General features: G+C 37.2%; 1 protein-coding gene across 1 annotated transcript in view; it reads right to left on the bottom strand.

The window, feature by feature from the left end:
• Window positions 1-5587: 5587 nt before the first annotated feature.
• Window positions 5588-11740, bottom strand: part of MBTD1 (mbt domain containing 1) — a 37867-nt gene continuing 31714 nt past the window's right edge. Inside the window, exons 15-16 of the mRNA XM_052658307.1 lie at window positions 10365-10556; window positions 5588-5863 (exon numbers count right to left, since the gene is read on the bottom strand). Of these exons, the coding sequence (XP_052514267.1) occupies window positions 5745-5863; window positions 10365-10556 (311 nt within the window). The 3' untranslated portion in view covers window positions 5588-5744. The remainder of the gene's footprint in view (window positions 5864-10364; window positions 10557-11740) is intronic.

Below are 11740 nucleotides of genomic sequence, written 5' to 3'. Positions count from 1 at the left end.
TGTGTGGGTTTACAAATAGCTGTTTTTGGAAACTGGTGACAGCTTTTTATGTCACTTCCATATAAAAGAGTTAACACTGTGTGGTTTCTTTTGCTGCGGGATTCTCGGTTCCCCAATCAAGTATCGAACCCAGGCCACTGCAGTGAAAGCCCAGAATGCTAACTAACCACTATGCCACCAGGGAATTCTCTTAACATTGTTTTTTGTGCATACTGCTATACTATAAGACAATGAGAAATACATCAATCAGTTAAGTTCAGTTGCTCAGTTGTGTCTGACTCCTTGCGACCCTATGGACTGCAGCATGCCAGGCCTCCCTGACCTTCACCAACTTCTGGAGTTTACTTAAACTCAGGTCCGTTGAGTCAGTGATGCCATCCAACCATCTAAAAATCCTGTCGTCCCCTTCTGCCTTCAATCTTTCCCAACATCAGGGTCTTTTCAAATGAGTCAGTTCTTTGCATCAGGTGGCCAAAGTATTGGAGTTTCAGCTTCAACATCAGTCCTTGAATATTCAGGACTGATTTCCTTTAGAATGGATTGGTTGGATCTCCTTAACAGTCCAAGGGACTCTTCAAGAGCCTTCTCCAACACCACTGTTCAAAAGCATCAATTCTTCAGCACTCAGTCCAACTCTCACATCCATACATGACTACTGGAAAAACCACAGCCTTGACTAGACAGACCTTTGTTGGCAAAGTAATGTCTGCTTTTTAATATGCTGTCTAGGTTGGTCCTAACTTTTCTTCCAAGGAGTAAGCGTCTTTTAATTTCAGGCTGCAGTCACCATCTGCAGTGATTTTGGAGCTCAAAAAAAAGTCTGTCACTGTTTCCCCATCTATTTCCCATGAAGTGATGGGACCAGATACCGTGATCTAAGTTTTTTAAATGTTTAGCTTTAAAGCCAACTTTTTCATTCTCCTCTTTCACTTTCATTAAGAAGCTCTTTAGTTCTTCGCTTTCTGCTTTAAGGGGGGTATCCTCTGCATATATGAGGTTATTTATATTTCTACCGGCAATCTTGATTCCAGCCTGTGCTTCATCCAGCCCAGCATTTCTCATGATGTACTCTGCATATACGTTAAATAAGCAGGGTGACAATATACGGCCTTGACATACTCCTTTCCCTATTTGAAACCAGTCTGTTGTTCCATGTCCAGTTCTAACTGTTGCTTCCTGATCTGCATACAGATCTCTCAAGAGGAAGGTCAGGTGGTCTGGTATTCCCATCTCTTCAAGAATCTTCCAGTTTGTGGTGATCCACACAGTCAAAGGCTTTGGCATAGTCAGTAAAACAGAAATAGATGTTTTTCTGGAACTCTCTGGCTTTTTTGATAATCCAGTGGATGTTGGCAATTTGATCTCTGGTTCCTCTGCCTTTTCTAAAACCAGCTTAAATATCTGAAAGTTCACGGTTCACGTACTGTTAAAAGCCTGGCTTGGAGAATTTTGAGCATTAATTACTAGTATGTGAGATGAGTGCAATTGTATGGTAGTTTGAGCATTCTTTGGCATTGCCTTTCTTTGGAATTGGAATGAAAACTGACCTTTTCCAGTCCTGTGGCAACTGCTGAGTTTTCCAAATTTGCTGGCATATAGAGTGCAGCACTTTCACAGCATCATCTTCCAGGATTTGAAATAGCTCAACTGGAATTCCATCACCTCCACTAGCTTTGTTTGTAGTGATGCTTCCTAAGGGCCATTTGACTTTTCATTCTAGAATGTCTGGCTCTAGGTGAGTGATCATACCATCATGATTACCTGGGTCATGAAGATCTTTTGTGTATAGTTCTCCTGTGTATTCTTGCCCCCTCTTCTTAGTATCTTCTGCTTTTGTTAGGTCCATACCATTTCTGTCCTTTATTGTGCCCATCTTTGTATGAAATGTTCCCTTGGCATCTCTAATTTTCTTGAAGAAATCTCTAGTCTTTCCCATTCTATTGTTTTCCCCTATTTCTTTGCACTGATCACTGAGGAAGGCTTTTTTATCTCTCCTTGCTATTCTTTGTACTCTTTAAATACATCAATAGCTCGGTATAAAAAAGTCAGGATTCTAATTTCAAGTTAAGAACTGACAAGAAATTTAAGATTTTCTAAGTCATGTTTTAGTTTCAAATGAATCTCATGTTTATATATGCTCCAAGCTTTCACATTTAGTAGCAATTTCACTACAATTAGATCCTGAGGCAGACCTGGGATCTGCATTTAATGTGGGGGTACCCATCCCTGATCCCCATGCACCCTGGCTAAGGTACTTGTAATCAGCAGCAGGAGTTACATACAGGCTTATTCTGTGTCAGGGTTGTTCTCGGAATTTTTTTGTTACATGTTCAGAGCTCTCTGTCACTCCTGCTGGCTTACCTTATGAGAGTACAGGTTCTGTGAGGGAGGAACTGATCCAACTTTCCCTGGGGCCTTTGACTGCTTACAGAAGGCACTCAAGGAACTTCCCTAGCCGTCCAGTGGTTAAGACTGCAGTTTCACTGCAGCGAGCACAGGTTCAATCCCCGGTCCAGAAACTAGGATCCCTCCTGCCGCCAAGTGCAGCCAAAAAAACAATTACAAAGAAAAAATAATGAAGGCACTCAATGTTTTGAATGGAAAAGGAAATTCCTCAAATACCAAGCATATTAAATAACTGCTCATGTGCAACTTAATTTTAATGTTTTATTTTGTGTAAAAAAGGGCAAATTTAGTGAATTATTTTCATCTTGTACACAAAGTTATAATTTTAATGCTTTAACACATCCATGCTGAAAATTTTCAATTTGGTAAAAATGAAAGGAACATAAATTTCTCCAAAGGAATTTTTCACGCCATTATATACACTTCATGAGAAAGTTTCAAATACTTTCTCAATGATCACAAGTTACCAAGAAAATAAAAGATTAAATTTGTACAGATATTGATCTATATATCAAATACATACAGAAATGATGTAAAAACCTTATGCAGTTTACTTTGACCTCTGTCCTCAAAAGATTTGCCCAGGGACAGATGCTTTTCTTTTGTATAAATGACTGTGGCTTTATTTAAAATATGAAAATCAAAGGAAGAAACCCAGTTTAATCACAGTATTTTTAAAATCCCTTCCCAATAGTAAAGGATCATTACCAAATATATAGCACCATAATACAAATATTGATGGGAGAGGGTATTCACATCACACAAAATGAATAATAATAAAAACAAACAAACACTGAAAACCCGTGTTAGTATCCATAGAATAAGAAGTTGATAACAGCTTTAGCTTTCTTCATACACAGCAAGGAAAAAGGTAAAGAGTTTAAACTACCAAAAACCCCCAAATAATCCTAACAGGAAAAAAAAAACAAGAACAAACCCAAGGTCAGCAGTATATTTGAACCGTAAGAGAACGGGGCTACTGAGTTGTACACTTGGGAGTTGTGGCTAAGACATAAATCTCCTCTGCCACCAACTCATTTTCTGTTCTTTCGGCAGTAGGAGTTAAAAGCCTGAACAGTGAAGAGGGCTTCAGATCGAGTTTATCTGGTACAAAGTCCTTACCATCACCATGCTGGTCATGGGATTAAGACAAGAAACACTTCATAAATATTAATATGTGGCAAATTTGAAAACAGCCTGGCTTTGCTGTAAAATTAGAAGCTTATATAAAATCTGGCTACAAATGAGCATTTCACAGAACTAATTACCAGGCTCCAAATCAAATCCCTTCTGGTTTATTCAGTTTCCCATAGAGATCTTAAGCTCAGGGTCCTGTTAAAGCACACGCTACAACTGGCTTCTTGTGCCTATAACATGGAATCGGAGTCCTGGGTCTAAATTCACTGAGCCTGAGGATAAAGACTGTTGTCACCTTTGCTTTAGAAGTCTTCCAGGCTTTAAGTTCATGGGAAGATTCTTAAAAGTTGAAGATTTGGGAAGTTTATGTCACATTTACAGTAGGTCCCTCTCAGTAATGTTTAAGATAAATATCCAGTAATTTAACAGCTGAATTCACATATATTTGACACATAAGAATCAACCTGGCATTGATATGACTTGCATTTATGCCCCTAAAGAGACAGTATTAAGAAATGTTGACATGCAATTCCATACATTCTTACACTATAAAGTAACAAATTTTACTTCCAGTAGCAACTACAAAACCTTATGATATTAACCCCTCTTGCATAGAATGAGGTAAACCTGTGCATATTACCAATGCTATTATTCCCAAAAGTAGAGCAATATTTTAGAAAATAAATTGCTGGTTTTTAATGTTCTATGCATTTTAAAATTCAAACAAAAAAAAATCTTACCTAATATGGTCTCCTGGGGCTTTCCATTAACATTTTTTAAAGCATTCCATAGGCTGAAGGACTGTAGAGGTTAATCATTTTGATTAATTTCTAATTAGCCCTACCCATATTCCAGAGGAGATGGTTAATATTACCACTCTGAAGAGGCCAGGCTAATACCCAGAAGCACTTCTACAACAGATGCAATTAATTCCTGAGAGTTGAGTTTATGAACCTCACTGGTAAATGCTAAAGCCCTCTCATTCAGTCACAACTCAGCCAGAAAAGTGCAGAGAGCAAACCTTTCACCAATTTACCCTTACATCCTTTCTTAAACGAAGCCATGTGAATTTAAAAATAGGGAATGTCTGAAATGGTCCAAATCAGTTATTACTGTTAAAATTAAATCTGAATACAGTTAAAGACAATTCTTACATATATATATGGAATTTTAAGAAAATTAAATTCTCTTTCAAATTAGTTTTCTAACAAATCCAGGATAGTCAAAAGCAGAGCAGGAATGATTTTGAAATCTAGACTTATCTTGGCTTTAAACCACTGTTAGAATAATTTTGATTCTCCTGGTAATACAGAACACATAAGTTTTGCGGTGTAGTTATACAAGTATTATCTCACAGATGGAGAGAAATGGCAGAGAACTAATAAGAATTCCTTTTGTGGGATATTTTTTAGTAAGGAAAATAAAATAAACTTAGGACAATATTGCATTTTCCCCAATCCCTCAACACGTAGACTGAGATCTTGTATATCTTGTCAACCATTCCAGTTTAACACTTTAGTGTTAGGATAATTTTACTCATTTTTAATTAAAAGAGAACATATAAAGTATCCAGAGTTCTTCCAGTTTCATACAGAACTCCAAATGAATTTTCACAGAATGAAACACTTCTGTACAAATATTTTAAATGGGCTGCAATAAAATGCCAACAAGCAGAATTAATTACCCTTCCATGATTTATGTGGTGATGAGCTCTCCACAGCGGGGATTCAGTTGCATATTCTGCAGCAGAGGAAGCTGGAGATGTGACTGGCCTAACTTCTAAAATCCCAAAATCTCCCAACAGGTACCAAAAAGGTTCATTAGTAATGACAGTTCGTTTGCATTTACAACAGTATCTTTCTTAAGTCATTTCCTTCAATCCTGCTACCTAAACTTTAATCTTACCAAAAAAGTTAGAATTTCAATTCTTGTTAACAATGCACATAAATCCAAACTTGGAAAATATTACAAAATTCTTTCAAAAGCTTCAAATACAACACAAAAATTGTCCATCTTTATAAATTGAAAAATTTCCCCCCAAGGCTAAAATAGTTTCCCTACCCACTTGAAAAATCTGGAACTGAAATTTTCTATGTTTAGCAAAATGTCCCAGTAGAATAGCCCCGCTGTACAGCTGGATTGATTATAAAATCAGTCCTGTGTAAAATTCTTTCCCTCCCACCCTCAGTTTCTGAGCAACCTCAAGGCTCCTGTTTGATGTAAAAGTTGGCAGAGCCATTGCTTTCCTGATCAGATGCTCCTTGGAGGAAACTATAATCCTCTCCATCTATCAACTCCTCTTTCAGCTGCAATGTAGTCACTGCAAGAAAGAGATAAATATACAAGATGTTATTAAGTCTTTCTGGAATATTCAGATTACTTTTAATTTTCATGTTCCACCAGCTTTATAGTTAATAAGAGGCTTCTTCATGTCTTCAATAATTTTAAAACTAACTGCCCCTGAAGGAGGAGCATTTAATTACTTTTAATTTTCAAAGTGTATTTGTAGTTGAGAAAAGTTTCAAAAAAGAACAACACTACAAATTGGACACTGCACAAATGAACACTGTCAATGAAATGTTGAAGGTGATACTGATCACTCATTTGACTGGAATTTTTCTCATGATTAAGTATTCACTTTTATGTCAATGCCTATATAAATGATGTATTTTTTGGATAGTTCTGAACTATAGTAAGTAACACAATAAATATGACTTTAATATGTTATCTCCAAGGAGTACCTTTGTTAAAGACTCTCCATAAAAAAAGATAAAATCTAATTTTAAAATAGTATTAAAAATATCATAAAATATATGATCTACATACAATTTGTATATTCATAAAAAATAATAAACCCAATAGTAAAAACATCTGTATTAAAACTAAAATCAAGAAAAACTTAAGTAATCATTTCGGGTAAAATAGAAATTGACTGACATCAGCAGTGTGAAAGTCACTGGTATAAAACAGCTAACACTTGGAATTCCCTAGTGTCCAGGGGTTAGGACTCTGCTTTCACTGCTGAGGGCACGGGTTCAATCCCTGGTTGGGTAACTAAGATCCTGCAAGCCTTGCAGTGTGCAGCTAAAAGAGAATGGGATCACTTAATAGTAGTACTTACTGCCTGTCCACATTTTTATCTGAAGACCTTTTTTTTTTTTAATGAAAAGAAACAACAGTATAGGCAGTTCTTAATTTATGAACAGGTCATGTTCCAATAGGTCTTTACTTTTATAGACAAATGTTTTCCAGTTTCCAGTATTTTCAGTGGGGTTTAGGTTTCTTGGTAGCCACTGAAGTCATGCTAGTCAGCATTTTTAGTGACAGGAGGGCTCTTTCTAATGCATGGACAAGCAAGAAGAGAAAGAAAAATTTTTTTCTTGCTGGTCCCAGCACTAGTCTTAGGCAAAAGTTGAGGCAGTTTAATTCTCTGATTTTCCTATCTTCTTTTATAAACATCTCTTAAGTTACCTCAACACAATTCGCCAGTAACTTCAGATTGCCCTAAACACTTGCCCTGAAGCCCACCCTCTACTTTCTATTAGAACTCTGTGAAGAAAAAATTACTTTCTTACTTAAAAAAGAAAAGAATTATTTTGGATTGCACTGGGTCTTCCTTGCTGCACACGGGCTTCCTCTGGTCTTGGCTTGCGGGGGGCTTGCGGGGGCTAGTCTTCATTGCGGTGCATGGGCTTCTCATTGTGGTGGGTTCTGTTGCAGAGCATGGGCTCTACGTGTGCAGGCTTCAGTAGCTGTGGTACATGGGCTTAGCTGCTCTGGGGCATGTGGAATCTTCCTGGATCAGGGATTAAACCCACATTCCCTACTTTGGCAGGGGGTTCTTATCCACTGTACACCAGGGAATTCCCTAAAAGGGCTACTTTTAAAGTCAAAATAATGATAGAAAACCACTTTGTTTCTTGATTTCAGTTATAAAATATTAGTTTCAAAAACAAGGGTCTTTGACATCTTATTTGGTAATTTAAAGAAAAATCTTCTGCATTTCTCACAGTGGTAAAAATCCACCCGTCAATGCAGAAGACACAGGTTCGATCTCTGGTCTGGGAAGATTCCACATGCTGTGGACAACTAAGCCTGTGTGTCATTAACTACTGAGCATGTGCTCTAGAGCCCAGGAGACATAGCTACTGAGCCCATGTGCTGCAATTACTGAAGCTAGTGCTCCCTAGACCTTGTGCTCCACAACAAGAGAAGCCACCTCAATAAGTCTGTGCACTCCAAGAGAGTAGCCACTGTTCGCCACAACTAGAGAAAAGCCTGTACAGCAATGAAGACACCACACAACCCAGAATAAATAAATAATCTTTAAAAAATAAGGAAGAAAGTAAAAACAAGCATAATCTGAGATATGCTAATTCATTTTATTTTGCTTTGGTAATGGTGTTAAAAAATCTAAGTCCAAAGACAGAAAAGTGAATACACTATTTGTATAATAATAGCGAAACGCATACCAATCAGACTGTTAAAAGGTAAAGCAAACACGACCGACTGCTTGCTTTTTTAAAAAAATCCTTTAAAAATTACTTAATATGAAAAAAATGCTTTTATGGAGGATATCAAACACATAACAGTATCCTTCAAATCAAACCAACATGGATTAATTGTTAAAGACATTTGGATATGAAAATAAACACATGGAAAAGGAAAAAAAAAACAAATTTCATTAAAGGTGCAGTACCCACAATAAAAGCTTGATTAAAACAATATCTTGTTATATGATGATCAGATGGCTAAATGAATGAGAAATTACTGTGCTTCAAGACTAAATATGTTCCATTCAAATGGATGTTTTTGCCTTTTTTTTTTAAAATGTAAGAAAATTGAGATTCTAAAGCACATCCTGAAACTATTTGCATTTATTATTAACAACAAAGTTCTGGATTATGCTTCTACTCATGTTAATATATGGAAACAATGTTCTAAAAAATGTAGAGAAACATGAAACACTCACTGAGATGTGGGATGTTTTATCTAAAGTTTCAGAGTTTTCATGGAACCTAAAATAAAGCCTGTCTGGTATCTTCACACTCATTATTTCTTCTTTACAGGCTTTATTGTCAATGAATGATGAATGAAATAAAATAGACCCTGTGGCTAATGTCACTTTCTACACAAATGCATTTTCTTGGCTCTGTTTTTAAAAGGAAGTTACTTTGCTGATTCTAATCACTAACATTTCAGGAGGTAAACAGAAATCACACTTTTCTAGTTAGAAGTCCATAAGTAGTAAACTCTTGCAAAAGCTAAACGAACTATAGTTAGGCCAGCAACACAGTCCCTGCACAGTTTCGCCAGAGTAAAACCACACAGAAGTCCCACAAACGTGCCCCCAGCTCAGAAGACACACATGATGAAGTCTAGAGGAAAGGGAAGTCATTAGGAGGCCTTGTGGGCTCTACCCTATATGTCTACTCCAAGTTCCTCGGTTTTACCAATCCTAAAAGTCAAGTTCTCTCACAAAATGTGACATACACCTTCAAAATCAGTCTAATGCATAAAACAAAACAAAACATCTAAAATGCAGTAAAAATCAAATATATGCAGAGCTCACAATATCTACAGTTAATTAAGTTATAGAAGACGTTCACAATAAGTACAAAAGGAAAAAAAAGTTAAAAAGACAAACAAGGAGCTGAAATGCTCTTTTGATATTTGAAAATATTAAAGAGCAGATAAACTTGGATTTGCAGTCCTAATCCATTTCTTACACAAAAGAAGTACTGTAATTTTTTCTAGATATAAAGATATGAGAGTGATCTTCAGAGAAACAGACTGGGAAGGATAAAGATCAACTAATATACTGTTTAAGAAGGCAAAAGCTAAAGAACACATCCTTAAATGAAAAAAAAGAAAAGAAAAAAAAAGGCTGATCACAACTTCAGGTGCAAACAGAGTCATGAGAAGAAAACAGAGCTAGACACTAAGGCTCATCAGGGCTTTCAACAGGGATTTGAACGAATGCAAGGCTTTTCAAAAAATGAAAATTAGATGAAAAAATGTAGTTTACAAGCAATAGGTAGGACACATGGCAGAATATATGCCAAATTAGATACAACTTTGACGCTATTTGATCTGTACTCACGTCTAAGATTCATCATATGTAAGTGAAGATTCTCTGACATTCTATGGCAACATGTTTGTTGTTAGCAATGACAAAGGGCAGTATTCCTTACTCTACCAGCTTATCCTAACCAATTCAGCTTGAATTACACATTAATCACTGTACATATTTCATGTTCATAACTGAAATAAATTTCACTCAAATTCATTACCCAAACTGTACAGGTATTTTATTTCCAAATTCATGGTATTCAACTAAGATCGTGGTAAATGTTACTACCAGGATCAAAATTACACAGGTATACAAAACACATCTGTTTACTGAGTGAGAAATGCTATGAAGAAAGCCTCGTTTTTGGATCTGATGAATCATACTGATCCCTTATTGCATATTTCTCCCTGAAGTCAAGTCATACAGAATTCTGCCATGCAATATGTGCAACCATTTTAACAAAACCATGAAATAGTACAAGTTATCTCACACATTCCGTAAGCTGAAATTACAGCTTTACCTGAATTTGAAGCTCAAAAGTGGCTTATAACAAAATAAAAATCCTTTCCTGATTACTCATTTTAGTGAAGTAACTACCAAGGACTAGTGAAAATGAACTTTTCAGTTGAAAGAAAAAGAAAAATGTGATGAGTCAGCATCTGTCATGCGAGACCATGCTTTGTCCCCCACCACCCTCACCCAGACTTTGGCCCTCTGCAGCACCTGAAGTGTTGATGTGACTAATTACCTGTTTTGAGGCTGGGACTGAACTCTTGGCTAGTGCGGGGAGGTGGGAAGGCCTCCGGGGCTGTCTGTGCTGGAAGGGTTCGATATGGAGGAGGAGTCAACTCTTCGTCACCAGAGAAGCTCCTCCGCACCCCACCTGTCATGGGCAGGCTTGACAAACTGACAGGCTTCTTCCCAACTGGCATCTTCCTCTCTAAATATCAAGTTAAACTAAAGTAAGCTTTTACTTACATGCGTGGGAAGAAAAGTGTATCATAACTAGGAAAGGTTGTACTGCAGAGGATACTGTGAAAAAAGAACCAACTATGCAAGGTTCGTATTTTTGAAAACAAGGATGTGTGTGTGTGTGAGAAACAAGGGTGGGTGGGTGGTGTGTGTGTGTGTGTGAAAAGAGAACCAACTATGCAAGGTTTGTATTTTTGAAAACAAGGATGTGTGTGTGTGTGTGTGTGAGAAACAAGGGTAGGTGGGTGGTGCGTGTGTGTGTGTGTGTGAAAAGAGAACTATGCAAGGTTTGTATTTTTGAAAACAAGGATGTGTGTGTGTGTGAGAAACAAGGGTGGGTGGGTGGTGTGTGTGTGTGTGTGTGTGTGTGTGTGTGTGTGAAAAGAGAACTATGCAAGGTTTTTATTTTTGAAAACAAGGATGTGTGTGTGTGAGAAACAAGGGTGGGTGGGTGGTTGGGTGGTGTGTGTGTGTGTGTGTGGGGGGGTGGGTGGGGTGTGTGTGTGTGTGTGTGTGTAAAGAGAACCAACTATGCAAGGTTTGTATTTTTGAAAACAAGGAGGTGTAGGGGTATGTGTGTGTGTGTGTGTGTGTGTGTGTGTGTGTGTGTGTGTGAAAAGAGAACCAACTATGCAAGGTTCGTATTTTTGAAAACAAGGGTGTGTGTGTGTGTGAAACAAGGGTGGGTGGGTGTGTGTGTGTTGGCGAGTGGATGATAGGGGAGATTATTTCTAGTCTCTCTGAGTCTAGTAATCCTGGTTCTTGACTCTGTAATCAATTTAAAACAAAACAAAGCAAAATGAATGACAGAGAGCATTGAGTGTGGAGAACAGCTAGCTGGCTAACTATTTTCAAGTAAAATTTTAGTTTGAGGGGGACCGAAAATCCAAGGGTAGAGAGAATTTTAAAGCCCTACTTGTAGGTATTTCACTGTGCCCATATAAGCCCAAACACTGTCCTTCAGGGAGAAATCAAACAGCTTAATTAACGAATTATACAAGTGGCAGAATTTTACTGGTATATGTTTCCCTAACTTTTGGTTTATAATTCACTCTTTTAGAAAAAAATTCTTACTCTGAGAAGCAGTTCTAAAATTTAAAGATTCGTGGCCTGCAAGATCTTAAGCAATTTAATTTCTTTTCAAACAGCCTT

The sequence above is a fragment of the Budorcas taxicolor genome, chromosome 19 (assembly GCF_023091745.1).
Source record: "Budorcas taxicolor isolate Tak-1 chromosome 19, Takin1.1, whole genome shotgun sequence".
Lineage (NCBI taxonomy): Eukaryota > Metazoa > Chordata > Mammalia > Artiodactyla > Bovidae > Budorcas > Budorcas taxicolor.
This window is presented reverse-complemented; position numbering and strand designations above follow the sequence as displayed.